This window comes from Netta rufina (genome assembly GCF_964035555.1).
Source record: "Netta rufina genome assembly, chromosome: 1".
NCBI lineage: Eukaryota > Metazoa > Chordata > Aves > Anseriformes > Anatidae > Netta > Netta rufina.
In genome coordinates this window covers 157172003-157193565 of record NC_140123.1, presented here as the reverse complement: position 1 = coordinate 157193565, position 21563 = coordinate 157172003, and the positions used below count along the sequence as shown (strand labels likewise).

At 33.5% G+C, this 21563-nt stretch overlaps 1 protein-coding gene across 4 annotated transcripts in view; it reads left to right on the top strand.

Annotated features, from left to right (window-relative positions):
* The window catches only part of CEP290 (centrosomal protein 290), a gene marked incomplete at its 3' end in the record, with an annotated part of 53660 nt that overhangs the window by 22184 nt on the left and 9913 nt on the right, over positions 1 to 21563 (top strand). For all 4 annotated transcript variants that reach the window (XR_014618822.1, XR_014618823.1, XM_084294620.1 and 1 more), the window contains 21 exons: positions 1177 to 1407; positions 1993 to 2166; positions 3725 to 3836; positions 4127 to 4332; positions 7032 to 7183; positions 7767 to 7878; positions 8705 to 9160; positions 10280 to 10444; positions 10683 to 10790; positions 10878 to 11012; positions 11545 to 11811; positions 12615 to 12722; positions 13292 to 13488; positions 14161 to 14374; positions 14584 to 14721; positions 14807 to 15028; positions 15611 to 15733; positions 17070 to 17215; positions 18168 to 18323; positions 18933 to 19056; positions 21224 to 21355. Coding sequence is in view for 2 of the 4 variants with exons in the window: in XM_084294620.1 (XP_084150746.1) it covers positions 1177 to 1407; positions 1993 to 2166; positions 3725 to 3836; positions 4127 to 4332; positions 7032 to 7183; positions 7767 to 7878; positions 8705 to 9160; positions 10280 to 10444; positions 10683 to 10790; positions 10878 to 11012; positions 11545 to 11811; positions 12615 to 12722; positions 13292 to 13488; positions 14161 to 14374; positions 14584 to 14721; positions 14807 to 15028; positions 15611 to 15733; positions 17070 to 17215; positions 18168 to 18323; positions 18933 to 19056; positions 21224 to 21355 (3678 nt within the window). The remainder of the gene's footprint in view (positions 1 to 1176; positions 1408 to 1992; positions 2167 to 3724; positions 3837 to 4126; positions 4333 to 7031; positions 7184 to 7766; positions 7879 to 8704; positions 9161 to 10279; positions 10445 to 10682; positions 10791 to 10877; positions 11013 to 11544; positions 11812 to 12614; positions 12723 to 13291; positions 13489 to 14160; positions 14375 to 14583; positions 14722 to 14806; positions 15029 to 15610; positions 15734 to 17069; positions 17216 to 18167; positions 18324 to 18932; positions 19057 to 21223; positions 21356 to 21563) is intronic.

Here is a 21563-nt window from a genome sequence, read left to right as displayed (position 1 = left end):
CTTCATGGCCATCCTCTGGACTTACTCTAAAAGGCGTTCCTTGTGCTCTAACATGGGCCCCAGACCTGGATACAGCACTCCAAGTGGGGCATCACAAAGGCAGAGTAGAGGTGGACAATCACCTCCCTTGGCTTCCTGGTCACACTTCTGTTGATGCAGGCCGGAATACACTGGGCTGCCTGGGCTGCAAATGCACACTTCTGGCTGTTGTCATGGTTTTGTTGACCATAACCCCAAAGTCCTTCTCCAAAAGGCTGCTCTTAATGTGTTCTTCTCCCAGCCTGTTCTCATGTCTGGGACTGCTTTGACCCAGGTTCAGCACCCTGCACTTGTCCTTATTGAACCTCATTAGGTATACATGGGCTCACTTACCTAGTTTGTGCAGGTCCCTTTGGATGGCGTCCCTTACTTCTTTTGTGTCAGCTGCACCACTCAGCTTGGTGATGTCTACAAACTTGCTCAGGGTACACTTGTCCACCCTTCAAAACTGTCTCTCTCCAATTTAGAGATAAAGATGTCCTGTGGGACATAAGGCTTGTTGAAAACTGGAAGTTTACGGCTCGAATTCTTGCTCCTTGCCTGCTTGCTGAGATGATGGCAAAGCTAAAGCTCACGTGCCTTCTGTTACCTGAGTCACTATGGTTTCCTCTTCCAGTGCCCCCCAGGTTTTGCATTTGTATCCATAGGATCATAGTAGTCATGTGATTACTTCACAAATATTAGCTTGAGCCTCAAAGTAAGAAATTATTAGTTCTTTTTAGGTACTACAGTAATTCTGTTTGGTTTAGAAAATGATTCAAATACATTTGTTTTGATTCTAAATGCTATATTAGACTAGTAAAAGGGGAAAAATTAAGATTATGTAGAGAATTACTTTGTTTCTAAGTTAAAATTGTCAGCATTAGCTAAAATTCCTACTAGCCCAATGTATTTACCTTCTATTCCTCAGAAACAAGTAACTTTGAAGATTAAAAATTTTTAAATTATATATTAAAATGTTAAGATTAAAATGTGTGTGTTGAGCATGCATGTGTTTTAATAGAAGAAATAAATTATTTCAGATTAATAGAGCTTTTACAGTGAGCTTAGAAAATGTATTTCAACAAGGCAAGCTTGTCAATATAGTTGAGTTTTACCATATTGCGGTACGAGGTTCTTTTTAAAATGTTTTTACAGAATTTACTCAGTGCACTTCAGCTGGATCCTGATGAAACAAAAAAATTACTTGCAGAAAATAATAGAAAAATAACTGTTTTACGAGTTAATGAAAGGTCATTAACAAGGCAGTATACCACTTTACTTGAAATGGAACGGCATCTTAGAAAAGAAAATGAGAAACTGAAGAGTGAAATGACACATATGGAGACTGCAGTTATAGGGAAAATTGGACACTTGCAGCGATTCAAGGTATAGTTAATAGTAGTAATAGTCTACTTTTTTATTTTAAAAGTTTGGCAATAAATATACTATTATTTTTTTTATGGACCAATTCTAGTTTGTTAAATGCCTTACACAGGTGCTTGCTAAATGCTGTGTTGTCAAAACATTTTTTGTATTTAAATGAACATCATAGTACAAAATCCGTCAGTTTTCTGCTTCTGAGGTTGTTAACACAAGTCCTTTTTATTGGAATTGTCCTATGAAAACCAATCTCGCTTTTTGGCCTTTCAATTTGATAGGGCCAAAGGGTTAGGATCATAATAATAAGGATTAACTCATCTTTATAAAATATGGTTTTGACAGTGCTTTGTGACAGGGCATTGTTGAGGCTATTAATGATAAAATTGCCTAGACAGTTCAATACCAGTGAAATTTTGTCAATGTTTATTGCAAGCAATGCATAAAGTTGTATATTAATTTAGTAAAGTAAACCAGTATCATATGTTAAAACATTGTATTAACTGGTATTCTTTTTTCTGTGGAGTAAATTTTATTTTCCTATTTAAAAATTTAGGAAACTGTGGTAACTCATTGTATTGATTGTTTTCATAGGAAATGGCTAGCTTTAAGATTGCAGCTCTACAAAAAGTATTGGATGGTAGTGTGCCATTATCTGAGTTAGAACTGGCTAATAAGCAGTATAATGCATTAACTGCTAAATACAGAGATATGTTACAAAAAGATAACTTGCTCGTCCAACGGACAACAAACATGGAGCATATGGAGGTAATGTCTGTGTTACATTTAAACCTTAAGGGAAGAAAAAAACAGACCTCATTATACATTCATTCTGCATTGTTTTTTCCTCTCAGTTAATAGAAAGATGGAATAGAAGTTCCAACACTAGTTGGGACAGTTATAACTAGTTGCTAGTTTATAACAGTTACATAGCGGGTATGAGCTGTTGGAGCAAGTCTTGCTGTTGCTATCAAATTTTAATTTGCTTACATGGTACTTTGTCAGTGTACTAAGAAACTTATGAAAAGTCCCAGATTTCGTTCCAATGGGCATATATAAAAATTTTTTTTGGTGTGTGTGGTTTTTTTTTGTTGTTATTTGTTTTTTGTTTTTTTTTTGCTTTTTTGCATTAAGTTAAGCTGTGGGCATATTTCTTCACAAAATATTTTTAGTGCTTTGATTACCAAAACCAGGCTGGCAGAGGGACTACTTATTATAATCTTAGGTGTTGGAGGTCATAAGGAAAGGAGAATGAGTGTAGATGCTTTCCAAGCTTCCTGACAAAGTAAGCACTTTTACTCATTCCTGAGTTACAGTAATGAAAGGTTCACTTCCAAAAGGCACTAAGTGTGAAATGAACAAATAAATCACCAAATGTTCATGATGTGTTTGCAGTACACATCATGTTAGGATCATGTTTTCAGTTAGGAGCTGAAAATCTGTGAATTTCTATTCTCAAGTAGAATGGATTTTCATAGAGGTCTGTGAAGCTGATTTGAAAGATGTGTTGCTACCTTCCACCTTACGTTCATGTCAGAAGTAAGTTCATGTCAAGTCCAAGAAGGCTTGAGTAGTTAGAGTTCTTGTAACATTCTTGTCTATTGGGTTGTCTGTGGTTGACAAGGGCTAAATTCATGTGATGGGTAAACTTGCTGTATTTTGTCTCTTTGGAATCAGATTGGTGCATTTCACCTAAAAAAGGAATGATTCCTTCTCTATTTTAAGGATTTTTTGTATGTATGAAAACTTGCAACCCCAATTCAGTAATTTCACAGAGCTAAATAATAATTCATCGATAGCAAACTAAAAATGTGTTCAAAAAAAAAATTCAAAATTGAAAATTAATATTAAGAATTCCTTTTTTTTTTTTTTTGTTAACGTGGAAATTTGTGTTTCTATCTGAAGGAGAGGGGGAACATTTACAAAACTAATGTTTGACATCGTATTAGATGCCTACAAGAAGCATGTGATCTGTCTCAAACATGTACTTATGAGCAAAATGAAATACCTTTCTTCCCTTCCCATTGGTAATCATAGGCTTAGTATGACAACCTTAGAGTATAAATTAGATGAAGAAATCTAGGAACCATAGTCAACTGTGACAGTAAATATTCGTGGTAATAGTAGTTGACAGTAAGATACAGCAAAAAGAACTTAGTGCATCATAAAATCATTCAGAATGGATTATGAGGCAGCTGAAGCTACTCTGTTCCAATGCATTTTAATTAATGGGTTGTGCATAGGTAAAATCTGTTTATTTAAAAGACTTTATGGGTACTAAACATTAAACATGCTAGAATTAGTTTTCAACTTTTCTGTCATACAGCGTGAAAATGAATCCTTGAAAGCACAGATAAATTTATTGAGTAAGGAACTGGAAATCACAAAAGAGAAACTTCATACTATAGAACAGGCTTGGGAACAAATGACTAAACTGGGTAAGTATGAAAGTTGTATTGCAACACTAAAAAACAAACGGTATGTCCTGTGTAAAAGTAATATTCTATAACATTTTAAAATTCATGTGTCTGTTTAAAATAAAAATGAAAAATTCAAAATTATTGTGTATCTTTTGTTAACAGTCTTAGTTTTTTTCAAATAATTTGTTGTGTTTTTTTTTTTTTTTTATTATTATTATTATTTTTTCTCTTGTATTGTTTCATTTTACTTACCTATTCTACCAAAACGGAGTTTGGTATTTTTCTCCTCAAAATATTTTTGAATATAGGGGATGACAATGCCATGGACAAGGCCTCAAAAGCGATAACCAACAGTGAAATTTTGTCCATTTCTAAGAAAATTGCAATGCTGGAAATGAAGGAACTAAATGAAAGACAGAGAGCAGAACATTCACAACGAATGTATGAACATTTAAGGAATACACTAAAGCAAGTAGAAGAACGCAATTTTGAATTGGAAACAAAGTTTGCCGAGGTAAATCTGCTTTGACATGTCTTAGAAGCATATTTTTGAATTTTTCAAGAAGAATGAGTTATATATCATTATGGCTCTGACAAATTTATGATGCAAAATATAGTTAATGTAGTTGGCTCTGAGAGCTGCAATTTTGCATGGACTGGACATATGTTTAAAAAAAAAAAGTTTATTTCAAGCAGTAGTTATTCTCTGTAAAACGCATGATGAGCGACTTTACAGATAGTTTCTTAGTTCTTCAGCAGATCCCTAGAAAAGAGCCTGTTTGCGACCTATTTCTTGTCTAATTTATATGATCCCTGTTTTTCAAATTTTCCCATAATTATCAATGACATGCTAGAACTTTGCAGCCCTTTTGCCAGTGGCATGATTCTTTTGCAGACTGTGTTCTTCTTTCATGTGTCAGGCATTTTCTGTAATACAGGAATAAAAGTCGTGCTGTTGCAGGTTATGATCCTTATGTGTGCAAGTTTGTGGGGCCAGATGAGACTAGAGAAATGGTTGTCCCCCCTGTACTTGGCTCTGGTGAAGCCATACCTCGAGTACTGTGTTCAGTTTTGGGCCCCTCACTACAAGAAGGACATCAAGGTGCTGGAGTGTTTCCGAAGAAGAGCAAGGAAGCTGGTGAAGGGTTTAGAGAAAAAAAGGCTTACAAGGAGCAGCTGAGGGAGCTAGGATTGTTTAGCTTGGTGAAGAGGAGGCTCAAGGGAGACCTTATTGTACTTCACAATTACATTAAAGGAGTTTGTAACGAGGTGGGGATTGGTCCCTTCTCCCACACACCAACTGATAAAACAAGTGGAATGGCTTCAAGCTGTGACAGGGGAGGTTTAGCTTGAATATTAGGAGAAATTTATTTACTGAATGTGTTGTGTGGCATTGGAACAGGCTGCCCGGGGAGTAGTCGAGTCACCATCCCTGGAAGTGTTCAAGAAATGTGTAGATCTAGAACTTAGTACAGTACTAAGTTAAAGGTTAGAAAAGATGATCTTAGAGGTCTTTTCCAACCTGTATGATTCCATGATTGTAATTCCTCCTATATCCATCTTAATCTTGCTATTTTTTCCCCTCAATATTCCTATTTGAAAGTTGTTCAATGAATAAATTATGTAGTAGGAGGAGACTTCATTCTAATTCCAGTCTAAATTTGTTTTTAATCAGTTGTGTGCCAGTACTGGCCTATAACCTAAAAAAAATGAAGAATAGTTCTGTTGATAGCTATTGATAGACTGTATTCATTCCCCTTTCTCATGCTTTACCAGACTACAGTGTAGTCTATTTTAATCTGCTGTGGACTCTCCATTTCTCTGTCATTTTAGTAGTGTTTGTTACACTGGTCCGACTTGAATTAATCGGGAAAATGGAGTATCTGAAAGAGCATAAAGCTTTTCAGCAGCAGTATTGTTAAAGCCCATTATGATGGAATGACTTATTTCATTAAGAAATATCTCAAGTACTGCACACAAAGATAACATTTCCCTTTTTCTGTTTTGAATATGTTACCTGTCTTGTGATATACTTAGGTATGCTGGTCTTCCTTCATTTTTATTTGACGAACTCCTAATACCATAATTTTTTCTTAGTGGTTCCTCTGCATATTCCTTTTTAACCTGATTTCTGTAGCTCTAAAACGTCCATTTTCTATTTCGTATATTCTTGTTGCCAAGAATTCCTAAATGAGCATGATTCCTTTCTTTTTTCCTTTGTAACAAGATTGTGTTAAACTTAATTAATGAAAATTGTGAGATCACTTTCACTTTAAGAGTTGAAAGGAAATCCTCGCCTTTTGAGCTCATAAATCTATTTCAACATGACTGTTTTCATACCCTTTTTACAGTTCCCACAATAACCTCTATTTGAATAGTTTATTTTTCCAGATTTAAAAAAAAAAAAAGCCTGAAATATATGAACTCCAGACAATAAGATATACCACATGCTTTTGTTTGTTTAGTAAATCAGTTATTTTATTTATGAGTGGTATCAGATTAATCTGCCACAACTATATTTGGTAAATTAATTTCTGAGGATTCTCTGTGTCACCTAATGCTTTTCAGAAGTTCGTCTTTTCCTAATGCTCTTTGAAGTGAAACACTGGTTGGTCAGTGTTTGATAATCAACTTCAAAAAGGCTGCTTGATTGAGAAAGTTCTTTTTAAAAAGAACAAAAGAACTGTGTTAGGGTCTGGGCAGTTATTGCCAGTATTTGTATTACCAATCCCAACATGCTGGACAGTATATTAAATGATTACATTAAAATTAATTTCCTAAAGAGTAAAATCTTCCCTTTCCCTTTCCCTTTCCCTTTCCCTTTCCCTTTCCCTTTCCCTTTCCCTTTCCCTTTCCCTTTCCCTTTCCCTTTCCCTTTCCCTTTCCCTTTCCCTTTCCCTTTCCCTTTCCCTTTCCCTTTCCCTTTCCCTTTCCCTTTCCCTTTCCCTTTCCCTTTCCCTTTCCCTTTCCCTTTCCCTTTCCCGGTTTTAAGCAAATTCACCAATTGAAGTAGGGTTTAATTTAGAATCCTGTTCCGTGCTGATCTGTGTATCTATGTGTATATAATGCTGTGAGAGGAAGGGAAACTACTTTTCAAACCCAGACAAACAATGTTTTGTCATGACTTAAATACTTCGGGCACTTCTTTTTCTTTGCAAATTTGGGAGCAGTTGTGTTCTTATGATACCATTTTTTTTAATTTTATTTTTTAAGCTCACCAAAATCAACCTTGAGGCACAGAAAGTAGAACAGGAATTAAGAGATGAACTCTCAAATAGTGTAAGTAAGGCAGTAAGTGATGCAGACAGACGACAAATCATGGACTTAGAGAAGCGTGAGATGGAGCTCAAAATTGAAGTATCAAAGTAAGTGGTAGTTTTTTTTTTGTTTTTTTTTTTTTCTTTTTCCATTTACTTAAGAGATTAACTTTGTATGCATACATCTTTAAAAAAGAAACAAACTTTTCTTTTTGATGAGATTGTTGTCATGGATATTTGTCTTTGAGTAAATTATGTAATGCTATTATATTCCTAAATCAGCAAAGTCTGTGGGGATATTTTCAGTGATTTTGACGCTGAAAATGAGGGATTAGACTTGGGGAAAGAGAGAATGGAATAGAAAATGAACCTCAGTACACATATGATTTATGCCCAGAAATGGGAGAGATATAGAGAAGGAGGGAAGTTCAGGTAAAAAACATTGGCTTTGTTTTCCTTGAGAAGATTGCTGCTAGCAAATTTACAGGAAAATAACCAACAATAAAGGTGAGATACTATACAGAAGAATTTTTATAACAAGGATGCTGAGTAGCGTTTTTATGCTAAAAAGAAAAAAGTCTTTAAATGTTTTGATACAAGGAAACATATATTTTCTTAGCATGTTCTTTGTAGAAAAACATAAGTTGTTCAGTGGTTTCAAGTGACACAATGCTGTTGTTTCTCCTGCAAGGTTAAGAGAACTGTCTGATGTTGCAAACATGCAAGTTGAAGCTCTAGAGGCTCGCCAACAATGTAGAGAGAAGGAAGTAGAATCTCTTAGAATGCAAGTTTTAGACTGTCAGGTATGGTAAAATTCAACCTTGATTATGCAGTTTGGATTTTTTTTTTCTTTAAATATATATTTTTCCCCAGGGAAGGGAACAGGGAAGAAATGAAGTAATTGTACAATGAATTAGGAAACTGCAAAAGACTTTCAGAAGGACCAAGCCAATCTATTGTCCATGCCTTTTCAAGAAATCTACATTACTTTAATAGTTGCTTTTTCTTCTTTCATTTTTAGTTGCATAGCTAAAAAAAAAAAAAAAAAAAAAATAGATCCTGAGCTTTTCTCCATGTTATCTAGGTGTATTGGTATATTTATATGTGATTAATGATCTTTGGTCCTGTGGTGAGTCTTTATATATAAAACCAGGAAAGTTTGATAATGGTGTTTTGTTTGTTTGTTTGTTCTTTACAAGACAGTCAGTGACTTGTGAATCTTGAAGATTAGGCTATATTAACAAAACATAATTTTGTTGTTAGCTAAAACAATTTCTTGGGATTGTTTCCATGTTCTGGAATGGTTTTAGTCCCTAAACACAACACTTCTACCAGCTTTTATGGCATTATATTTCCTAAGTTTGGGTATGCTTTTCTTTCCCGATTCCTGGTATTTTGGAAAGAGATGATTTTTACAATCAGTATGTGAAAATCTCTGTTTATAACGTGGATGTAGAAACAAGAGTGGAAAAATAAAAACCTGTGTTTAAAGGCTAATTCTTTTTCTTATCTGTAGGAAAAAATACATGCAATATTTAAAATACAGAAAAAATAATAGCTTTTTTATAAGTACACTTCATTCACATATTTACAATGAAAAATAATTTTGCTCTATATTTTGATTCTTAGGCACAGTCAGATGAAAAAACAGTTATTGCAAAACTGCATCAGCATATCATAGCCCTTCAAGGCAGTGAATCCATTGCTGTAGGCAAGATAGAGACACTAAAATTGAAACTACAGAAGATGGAGATCCATAATCTACGTTTAGAGCAGAAACTTGATGAGAAAGAACAAGCCCTGTACTTTGCCCGACTGGAAGGAAGAAATAGAGCCAAACATCTACGACAGACAGTTCAGTCTTTGCGGCGACAGTTTAGCGGTGCTCTGCCTTTAATACAACAAGAAAAATTCTCTAAAACAATGATTCAGCTACAGAATGACAAACTAAAGATCCTGGAAGAAGTTCAGCATGCCCAGCAGGAGCGTCGAAATGCAGAAAACAGAGCACTGGAGGTGGAGTTAAAGATGAAAAGTTTAGAAGAATTATTAATTGCATTGAAGGATACAAGAGGAGCTCAAAAGGTTCTCTGTCTTAAAACTTTCAATAGCTTTGTTAATCTCATGTGCGTTTAAACCAAATTTCATTTCAGTGTGTTTTCTAAATCTCTGTTTTAATGGAGAAATTAATGATTTCAGAATACATGGTGACAGGTATCATTTTTTGCCTTTCCTATTTTAAAAAAGTAATAACATCTTTAGTTATTTGCCATGTAAAAGTCAGTACAGTGAGATTTACTAATTTTCTTCTGTGCCTATGTAAGTGGCATAGGAAGTAGGGGCTTACTGTGAATTAAATAAAATTGAATTAAATTATGAGTTAAATTATGAGTTAAATTATGCACTAAATTAAATTAAACACAGAGTAATACTCTGAAGTTCTGTTCCAAGAGCTTGCATTTAAATCTTTACAAATCCATGTCTTTTAAATAAATTCCAGGGAAGCATGGTCAGAAACGTTATTATACCCATGTAATTCTGCTTAATTTTATTTTGCTGTTGTAGGCAATGTTGTCTTGCAATTTGAATAAGGCTATCTAACTTCTCTTCCAGATCCCTGCATAGTATATAATGTGTTTTTTTGTTTTTTTTTTTTCTGTCACAATTGATGTCTGCATGTAAGCAATTGCTTTAGTGGCATGTTTTAAGACAGTCTTCAAAGTTATTTTGGGTGCAGTCCGACATAAATATGTCTGTTATTCTTAGTACATGTGTGTTTTTGAATACTTTCTTCTTTTCTACAGTTTTGTAATGGTTTCAAAAAACTTCTGCTGTTTTATAAAATATATACAGATTTCTTGCATTTTTATTTTTTTTTAATTGTTCAGTCTGGACAGATGCATAGACTATAACTTGGTTAGGTCATATGAAAATTATTTGCGATGAGAGAGAGTTCTTTTGATAGTGTAGGGAAAATAGTTTGCCTCTCCAACTGTCTGCTACACTTTCCAGTCATTCCTTTTGCAGTTTAATAGACTTGTAATGCCTCCTCACTCAAGGGAAGTGAAGAAGCTTAAAAAGGAAGAACCTCTTCCTTTCTCTTGGTAGGATAGGTGCTCTCCTGCCTCAAAATCAGAGTGTAGCTGCAACTAGGCAGCCTGTGAGCTTGGTAAATTATACTATGTATGTATCATTTGTTATTAGGTAATAGAATGGCATTTGAAGATGGAGGAACTCCATCTGCAGGAACTTAAACTCAATCGAGAGTTACTCAAGCAAAAGGAAGAGATAAAGTATTTGCATAATATAATTTCAGAATACGAATGTACAATCAGTAATCTGGAAGAAGAAATTGTGCAGCAGAACAAGGTATGTATTTCTGCATGCTATTAGAAAAAACAGCATATTCCTTATTTTATTAAGTGATTTAAAAAAAAAAAAATCTGTAATAAGATTTGTAACATAGATGTTTGTTTCTTGGTTCATTAATTCTTTCTAATATCACAAAGTATTTTTCACTTTGATATCTCTTCTTTCTTTTCAAGTTGGTTATAAAATCCCTGTTGACTTAAACAAATAAAATGTCATTATCAAACATTTTTTATAGCTTCATGAAGAAAGGCAAATGGCTTGGGACCAGAGGGAAGTAGAATTGCAGCGCCAATTAGATGTATATGATCATCAGCAAAATGAAATCCTTAGTACAGCTCTAAAGGTACACAAACACTGAGTTAACTAAAAATAAACTGAGAAGCACGTTTCAGAGCTGTCAGATAACAGGAATATGAATCTTTCTGTACAGTTAGAAGAAGCCACAGGATCAGTTCCAGACCCTAATTTGCCTCTTCCACAACAACTTGAGCTGGCTTTGAGAAAGATTCGGGAGCATATTCGAATAATCGTAGAAACAAGGGCAACCTGCAAATCGCTAGAGGAGGTAATTAAATGAATAAATTATCATATAAAGGAGAAAGGTTGTATTTATTTTTTTTTATGTAACAAATATCCTTTTATAAATGTCCATCAAATATGTCAATTCCCTTATAAGTACTTTAACTCGGAGAGAATGTAGATAACAGATTTATTTTTAGTCCTGTGTTATTTTTTCCATTGGAACAACCTACTGGGGAACATTTAGATCGGTCCTTTAGTAAGGTAGGATGCTCTTGCTGTACAAAATTCAGTTGACTGTATCTAGTTAAATTTACTTTAAATACTTCGTGGTTCTTAAGCAATCTTAAAAACACCACCTTCTTAATTTTGATAGCACAAACTGGGGTTGCATAAGTGCGTAAGCAAAAGACACCATGGGACTTTTTTCATGTAGTAGTAATTCCATACAGCCAAAACTGAATACAAAAAGCCCTCTGATGATGTCCATTTAGACAAATCTTTCTGCTACATTTTTTTAAAAAGATCTTTTTTCGGCATTTGAAGTCTGTAAATGCAATAACTGCCTTTTGTTCTAGAAATTAAAAGAAAAGGAAACTGCTTTGTGGAAAGCTGAACAAAATATCTTATCAAGAGACAAAGTTATAAATGAACTAAGACTTCGTTTACCTGCAACATCAGAAAGAGAGAAAATAATAGCTGAATTAGGAAAAAAAGAAGATGATCCAGAGTACCATCATGCAATAAAAATTGCTCATCAAACCATTGCAAATATGCAAGCAAGATTAAATCAGAAGGAGGAAGTGCTAAAAAAATACCAACATTTGCTGGCTAAAGCAAGAGAGGTAGTTATGTTTTGCATAAATTTATTTCATTTTTAAGACTTTAATGATTCTTTGTTAATCTCATTGCTAGTGAAATCTTAAAAAAAAAAAAAAAAAAAAAAATACCTCAGAGAGAATAGAACTATTTTTGTTTTCTGTAGAAAGTTCATGTAGAATATTTTAACTTCTTTAAAGAAGGAGACTTGCTCAGTCAAGAGGTTTATGTATGTGGTATTGGTCTAGGAATTAAACTGGTGTGACAGGAAGAATATTAGAAGTTTGCTGTGAAAAGTGGACTCCATATATTATACATTCATAGAATTTTCAAGTATTTACAACCGGGATTGGTGGATTGCATGTTGTAGTGAATATGAAAAATATATGAAAGATATGCATTTATGGAAAATATACTTCTTAAATATACTGTAATTTAAAATAAGTTTTTAAAATATAAACCTTGTGTTAGAGCATCTTTTTTATATTCTTACTATGTGTAGTCATAGTTGGTGAGGAGCAACTACTTTGCTTTTCAGCTTTTATCCTGTTGCACCACACTGCTTGCAATATAGCTTAAAACTGCAATGGTGGATTTTTTTTTTTCCAAGAGTAAGTATTAAAAAGAGAAAGGGAAAAAAAAAATTATAATCATTGAGTTTAACAAGAAGAAGAAAAGAATTTTAAAAAACAGAAGAGTTAGAGGAAAATTTGGGGAGTAAGGCTGATCAATAATTGAGCAATTGATGGGTACTGCTGGATACTGTTGGATCATGAATTGCTGGATTAATGTGCATCAGTAGAGTTGCATATTTATTTTGAACTAACAGGAACAAGAGGAAATAGCAAAGAAACATGAAGAAGACCTTAGAGTTCTACACCAGAAGTTAGAGTTATGTACAGACAATTCCCTTAATAAATTCAAACAGACTGCTTTGGTGAGTTGTGTATATTTATGGCATTAGTGAAATTGTTTCCAAATTTTGAAAATTGTTACTCAAAAAAACAGTTTTGTAGTCACAAGTAAATAATGACAAGAAGAAAAAATGGATGGTTGATATAGAGAGAACTGAGGAATTGATGAAAGAATTTAGTATAGGTGGATTAGAGGACAAGTATAAAAAACCAAAGTTACTGCCTTAGTATATAGTATCATTCTTTATATTCTAATGTATAGACTTCTAGGGGAGAGAGGGGGGTGTACTTTTTCTATATTCTTTTTATTAACTCTTTGGTTGCAATAAACCCATTTTTAATACATGTTTTCTCTTGACACTTTATGATAAGGTGACACCTACATTTATTCTGTAAATTTTTCCATGTAGGACGTTCATTTCCAAGTAGCATTACTGTTTTTTCTGTGGACTAAGAATTGCATCTCAGGAGATAAACATGATAGATATTAATGCTTGTTTATGTTTAGGATTGAGTTTATAATGTATCACTAACACTTACCTTTGATTTAAAGCTTAAAGTGTTTATCATGCACATTTGTTCTGTTTTACAGGAGTTAATGGAAAAGCCTTCATCACTTCCCAGCAGCAAACATTTCCTCCGTTTAGCTGAAATGGAGCAAACTGTAGTAGAACAGGACAATTCTCTTGCTTCACTTGTTGGCAAATTGAAGAAAACGTCATCTGAGTTAGAGAAGCAAAAACAGATTACTTTAATGAAAATCAAAGAGTTTGAGACTATCAGAGACCAGTAAGTTTTTAGGCTGTTAACATAAGTCACTGTTGGTCAGCTATGTATTGATGTTACTGACGTGTTCTGTTGAAGTGAGCATGTCTTTGCTGAATTTCAGGTTTGGCTGAAAAAACTAACTCAAGATTGTTACCATGGTTGGTAAATATTTATATGAACTATTTTGTTTTTGTGGCCCTGCATTATGGCTAATACTAAAAATATTGAAAAATCATGGCTTCAGAAATGCAATTCTGTTATTGTGTGCTATCCAGTGAAAAAATATTCAGTGAGTTGGTATATGAGTTGTCTTTAAGCTGTCATGATTGCCCCCATCCACTTGAGCTTGCTGCCTTATGGGTTTAAACTCATTAAAATTTAACCCCTGTTTAAAAGGGAAAAAAAGGACGATTCTTTCTTTGCAGTTAGGGATAGGAATTAGAATGACAATGTTCTTGTCTCATTATATTGATACTCTTGTATAATTTTCATATTAAGTGGAGGCATTCTTGTAGAGGCAAGGAGTTTTTTGTTTATTATTTGCTTTTACAGTAAAAAATACAACACTGTGCCTTCTGTTATTTATTTGGAGTTTGCTGGCTTAATTATTGCAATGTACACTATCAATATATTAATTCTTATTTTATGTTAGGCTTGTACACTATCAATATATTAATTCTTATTTTATATTAGGCTTCAGAAAAAGCACACAGTTGATGTGGAACAATTGAAAGATGAAGCAAATGGATTGAAGAACTTGGTAGCTCAGATGGAGAAGGAATTAGCCAACGTAAAAGCTGAACTAGAAGTTCAAAAAGAAGCAAATAATAGAGCACCCACAGCAACACTGAAAAACCTGGTGGAACAGTTAAAGAGCCAGTTAGGCATGAAAGAGAAGCAGCAAAAAGTTAGTCGTCAAAAATTACATACTTATGTCACTAATGAACATAAATTTTTAATGTGGCTTAATACTTAAGTATTCTATGTATAAGTACAGCAGGAGGTAGAATACAGTTTCATAATTTGACATAGTAAAATACAATTGCATTTTTTTGTTTTTTAATGTTCATATTTGCAGCTTCTTTGCTTATAAGAACTTGTATTGGTTATTTTTAGGCTCTGAGTAAAGCACTTTTGGAACTCCGAGCAGAAATGACCGCTAATGCTGAACAGCAGATTATTTCTGCAGCATCACAAAAAGAGGCATATATGAATGTCCAGGAGATTGTTGACAGGGAAACAAAGGGTCTCATGGTGAGTACTAGGTAATGTATTTCTATTGCATTGTTATATTGCTGTTAATCCTGATTTATTTATTTTTACTGTTTTTTCCCTCTAGGCACAGATAGAGGAATTAAATAATCAAATTTCAAAACTTACAGATAACCTTAAAATAAGTAAAAACAGGGAGAGTGCTTTGTTAGATGAAAAGGAAGAGTTGAACCAAGAACTTCAGAAGAAACAAAAAACATTCACTAAAGTAATGAGAGAAAAAAATGAAATCGAAAAGGAGAATGAAGAACTGAAAAAGAGGATTAGGAGACTTACCAGTAGCATTCAGGTAGAAGTGATTTTTAAAAAATGTTTGATCTTGGTCAAGTTTCTGCATCAGATAGGCTGGTTTTGGGGGGAAAGAGTAAGTACCTTTGACAGGCATTAAAACTGATACTTGATCTAAAAATCTTGGCATGCTCATCAACTGGGTTACATGTGAGCTATTACCTTTTGCTGTTGGAATTATGTCTCAAATAGAATGAAGAGGCTGAAAAATATTTTTTTCCTTGAAATAATGTGAAAGCCTGAAGAGTAGAATTTCTACCTTTAAAGCTTCTTTGAAAAATGGTTGGTTTGAATTTTGTGATCTTCCTGGTTGCCCTTATTTCTCCATTCAGAAGAGAAGTGAAGGGTGTACAGTATAATTGTCTAAACTTTATTTTTTAATTTAACTACTTGCTGATTATTTAGTTTAGAATGCAAAGTTAAATTCTTGACGTATTGTAATGTAAAGATAATTTTAAAAAGGTCATTTATGTTGTAAGCTAATTCCACCAACTGGAATTAAAGTGCTTATTTTTTGAGAGGAGAAAAATACTTAAGTAGTAGTCATTAAACTTTAAGTTGGTGAAAGTTTATAATTTTTCAGAATAAAGCTGATGAGCAAAATCTGACAGATGTACTTCAGAAAAAAGTTAAAAAGTTGGAAAATGAACTTGAGAAGAAATATGAAGAATCGGAAAGAAAAAGTGTAAGAAGACAAGAAGACAAGGTATGTGATGAATACTGAGATTGTGGCTTTGAAAGACATCATCAGCTTAAGTACAGGCAGTTCAGTTCTCCCCACTGCTTCTAAAAACAACAGATAACCAGCCAAACTTTATCAGGTCAGAAGCAGTTTTGAGACACTTTTTCAAGTTTCCAGTGGTCTTTGTTGCAGCTCCTGCTGAAACAGTAGTCTAAGTGCTGGTATATTTTCCTGCCCTTTTTGTAGAATTAAAGATCCGTTATAGAAAACTAAGATTTTACAGGTATCAGTGAAATTAATTATGCAAGAGATGTCAAATGCACATTTGTGAAATCAGTGCAATGATGAAAATATGAAGTACCTGGGAGCAAGAGCTGTGAAGGGATGATGTCTGCATAAGTGATTATTCTTCACAATAGCAGTTTCCACTTAGAGGTGGTTCTGATCTGCTAGAGATGAGTTCATTTTACCTCTTTTTTTTTGTTGTTGTTGTTTTTTTTTTGGTCTTTTGCTATTTCAGTAACAAATTACTGGCTTGTCATGGTAACCATAGGGTATACTAGAACATTATAGCATGCTTGCATGACATTCAGACTCTTTATAATATTAAATATGATTTTAAGACTGAACTTCCAGGTAGTTTGAGAATTTTTATATACCTGTGGCTTAGTGTCTAAAGATATTTTTCTCAAACTTTTTTTTTCCTTTTTGCAATAATTTACTTTCTGTCCATTTTTTTAGTAGCAGTAACTGTTTAGAGTGAAGACAGAAAAGATAGTACAGGGACTAACTGAAGGAAGGGAAAAGTTCAGCAAACAAATGAAAAAATTGCTTACAGGTGATTTTTTAGTAGTCATTTGTGATCATGTAGGTACAGGTTTTACATCATTTTTATAGCTACATGATTGTAATTGTTAGCAGAAATTCTATTTTTTGTAGAAAAAAATCAAATGAACAGTGGTACAGCTTCGCAGCAAGGGCATATAGACTCCTGTTGAGCTGTAAGAAAAAAGATGTGCTGTAAATTGGCATAGGAAAGCTGTCTTTTTTACTCGCCTGTAGTTCAAACTAAAAGGATATATTTCATAAGCAACCCTAATTTCCAAAAATGTATCACTCCTTTTCTGTAAAATGAATATTAAAAGGTGAGGATGAATTTTGTAATAACATTAAACTTCATCAGCTTTATATGCCAGTCACTACAGCAAGTTTAAAGTATCCAAGTTGGACTGCTCTTTACCGAACTACTGCTTATTGTTTTAAATTTAGAAATGAAAAATATATCATGTATGGTTTTCTAATGTGTTCGTTCACTTAAAAAAAAATCAAAAAGTACATAATTTGTTTTTATGCTTTGCAGACTTCCAAGGAGGAAATAATTAGATGGGAAGAAAGCAAAAAATGGCAAATCAGAACGGAAGGGATGCGGAACAAACTAAAAGAAAAGGAAAAAGAAATGGATACTTTGTTAAAACAGTTCAGTACATTGAAGGAACTTTATACGAAGTAAGTTGTTTTTAATGCATTCAGCTACAAACTGATGGCATAAGAGAAATACAGGTGTTTGCCACACAATTATAACAGCTTGTTATGTTTGTAAGATTGATGCCTAGATTTGACCTTGCTATTGAGATTAAAAGAATAAATTAATTTTCAAGTAGCAAGTTACTCCTTTAGCATATACTTGTAGAAGCTGACAACCATATTTAGAAGAAACAGCCTCTGAATAAAACTAATTTAAGATCTTTATTATGCTTCTCGTATATACTGTTCTGTTATTTCCATGAAAAAAGTAACAGTTTCATGAAGACAGGCTGTTTCTTACGTTGTGTTATTTCATCAGACTGCTAGGACTGAATGCGCTGCTACTGTCATGTGCTGTGTTACTGCAGTACTAACAGTTCTAGCATTATGAGATAGAAAACTTCAAAACAACAACAACGACAAAAAAAAAAAAAAAAACAAAAAAAACAAATAAAGCCAACCACCACATATATGCATGGCCTCCATGAAAGTTAAGTTTACTTCAATACAGTAATGGCAGGATTTTACAAATAGAATATGTAGTAATGATGGTTGGTGATCACGACCAAATGATGGTAGTCGTAGCCATTGTTAGATTGTGGTTTGAAACAGCTTCAAATTGGCATTCTTACCAAATCTTTCAGGAATTTCACATAAAACACAGGTGAGACCAAGTGATTTATGATATGCATGCTGCTAACTTCACGTTTGCTATTTTTTCTAATATTTGTAATTTCTTTATTTTTATTTATTTATTTATTTGTTTGTAAAGCTGTGTCTATCTGTATGGTAACCATAATAAACAAGAAAAAGGGGTGTAGTATAGTGAGCAAATAATTGGCAGGTGTGGATTCTTTAAGATGGAAAATATTTTCTTCTAAAGAAAGCAAGTCAGCAAATAAAGTTTTAGATGCAAATTTACTGGATGTTGCAGGGCTGAAAAAGAGAAAATTACTCTACAGAAGAAACTGAAAACTACTGGTGTCACTGTTGACCGTGTTGTTGGAGTAAGAGCCTCAGAGACTGAAAAAGAGCTGGAAGAACTAAGAAAACGGAATCTAGATTTAGAAAATGAAGTTGCTCATATGAGGTGAGAGGCATTTCAAAAGAATCTATAAAAAATAAGAAATCTAAATGAGAAAAAAATCTAAGGAAAGAGATCAACTGATACAACTAGAAAAAAACAGACCAAGTTGCAAAAGCCCTTCTTTGAGTCTGTGATGAGAAAACTTAAAGCTGGTAGGGATCAGTTATGCATGTTCAGAGAATATGCAGCAATGGTTTGTTATTCCAAACGTTAAATATGAAAAACCTAGTTCTTTTTATGTAAAACTGTAGTTCTAATTTCAAGTTGGGGAAAGATACTGGAGCTGAGAAATTGCAATTGTGGAGTGTATTCATAATCACTGTATCTGTTATAACAGTGGATGTTGTGCCACGGTAATAGAAGCTGTACACATCTCAAGAGAGCAGATTGCTTTTCCCAAAATAGATACTCTCGATTTATGGGGATTAGTTGAAATTGTGTATGTGGCTGATTTAGTATAACTAGTCCATCAATACCAGAAAATTCTGTCCATTAATATTAGAAAATTCTGTCCAGCAATCGAGAAGTTCATGTTTGTTTTACATAAAGGGATGGTTTTCTGCATAGAAATAGCCATGTGTTTATTCTGGCTTGATTCATTTTTATATGTAGAACACAGCAAGCAATCCCGCGAGATTCTGTTGTAGAAGAGTTACATTTAAAAAATCAATACCTCCAGGAAAAGCTTCATGCATTACAGAGACAGTATTCAAGAGAGACATATTCTAGGCCCTCGGTAAGTTAATATACAATCATATTACCTCGAAATATTACACCTATTTAACCAAAAAAAAATTGTTACTTATTTACTATTCTGTATCACTAGGCAGATTTTATTTCAGATTATAGCATTCTAGACCAGGATATGAAATACTCCATTTATGGTGTTAAAAAAAAAAAAAAGAATTTCTAGATTCTGTGTTCTGCAGGTAGAAGATGAAATACTCAACTTCCTAATGTGAAGAAATAAAGGATATATATTGTCATATACACAAGTCTGCAACTGAGAGACTACTTTTATATGCTATATTAATCGAAAATTTAGCATACGCAGTTTGAGAAAATTCTAAGCTGGATTTTAGTTACATTGGTTACATTAGATGTTTTTGTTTGGTTGGTTGTTGTTTGTTTTGCTTTATAAAGTTTACTGTATTAGGAATATTGAATTACTAGGTTATCTTAATCCTTCATGACACAGATTTAAAAATTCAGCCTATGTTTCTTTATTTCCTGTTTTGTTTTACCGTCTTTTGCTTTCCTTTCATGCTTCATTCTATCTTCAACTTGAATCAGAGTTGTTACCAAACTGAACTGACCAACTCTGTTCCTGTCAGTATCAGTAAACAAGAGTATCTGAATTACCTTCAAAAGAAACCTATTTCAAATAGGGATGAAATCAAACATCAAACTAATCTTAGAATTACTGGTGGCAATGAAATAGATGAGGAAGCAGGCATACAAACATGCATCGTGCGTAATGAAGGCTGTGAGGCTACAAAGGATGCAAGTGCTGAAGTGTTTTCTGAACAGCATCCTGAAGATAATGAACAATGCAAGGACACAGATATTTGTTGGGAACAATTGAAAGCTGAAGAGAATCACAGTGATAAAGAAGAAAATATAACCCAACCTGAAAATGGAAAAAATAGTGAGGAATTTGAAGAGCAGGAGAGGAAGCAAGAAACATGCAAACAATCAAATGTTGATGAAGAAAAAAGTGTAGAAGAGCCTTGCGCTGACAGAATGAGCTGCAATCAGTCTGATTCAGGAGAGCCTTCTAATCAAGCTAACAACTATGAAGTAGGAAAAATAAATGTCAATAATGAAATGAATCAACACACTCCAGAGAATAAATGTGAAACTTACCGAAGTGGTACAGAGGGAGTTGTAATAACCCCAGAACTCTGTGAAATGCCTGAGGTTTGATACTATGGTAGTCCTCTAGTGTTTGTTCTGTAGAAACGACATAGAATTAGAATAGTTTGATCTTCATAATGCAGTGGTCTTGAAAGCTCTGCAGGGATATTAAAGTGGTCCATAAAGCAAATCCTAGCCTTTCACAATTTACATGTATGTCAGCTCACAAATAGATCAAAATTATAGAATTGACAGAAGCTTAGAAAGTTTACAATCACAATGATGCATGCAGCTAATTGATGACCTTTGCTCTTTGAAACTTATAATGTGTTATACTTAGAAAAAGTGCTATATTGAAGCAAGTACTTGATTTCTGTCATAGTTAGTGTAGAGTAATGGCTTATATGGTTAATTACATAAACAAAAACTGATTATTATCAAAAGATGTTACCAGTGTTGGGTAATAATTTTCCATATACCTACAATTGCAATAAGGCATATAAAGTACCCTTTATGTAATAGAAATGACTAGTCTCCACGGTTAAAGACCTAAAACATAGGAACTAACTCACTCTATGATCTGTTTGACTTCAGTGAAATTTGTACGCCATATGTAGTATTTAATAAACAGAATGCGCCCTGAAAATCAGATTCTGTTCCTAGGTACAGTGTCACAGCTTACCATACTCAGTAGCTTTTTTTGTCTGTAGACTTTGAGCTTTATTTCTAGGCAATAGATTGAGACTTAGTTCTAGTTTGACACTTTTTTTTTTATGGGTTTATACTAATTAGTATGCTTTCTATAGCGGTTAAGCAAGTAGATCTCGTTAGTTGGTGATACAATTATGATCAATTATGTTTCACAAAATTTCAGTGGTGAATAAATTCCAGAAAGATAGTATCCTGTTCTTTGAGTATTTTGTTTTGATCTTTTTTTCTGTGAAAAGTAGTAATTTTCTCTTGCTCTTTATGAGCTACAAACAGGTACAACAAATATAATGTCTTATTATTTAATAATAATTTACTTCTCTCTCTGTTTTCTGAAGACATCAGGAGTAGGATCAAATGATCAATATCGAAGAGAAGATGTTCTAAAGGAAAATTTAAGATTATCATCTGAAAATGTTGAGCTAAGATTCCAGCTAGAGCAGGCCAATAGAGATTTGCCAAGACTAAAGGTAACATCTCTACCTTTTGTCCACTTTAAACTGGCACAGGTTAGGGGGTCTCTTAAAAATAAGCTGGTTTTTTGTTTTTTGTACATACTATTAGTGTTTTTACACAAGATGAGAAAGCTTGGTAGAAACGATGAAAAATGTCATTGCAATGTGAAATTAATTTATTATTATTTTTTTCAAAGTAAGCCAATAGTAACTTTGTTACTGT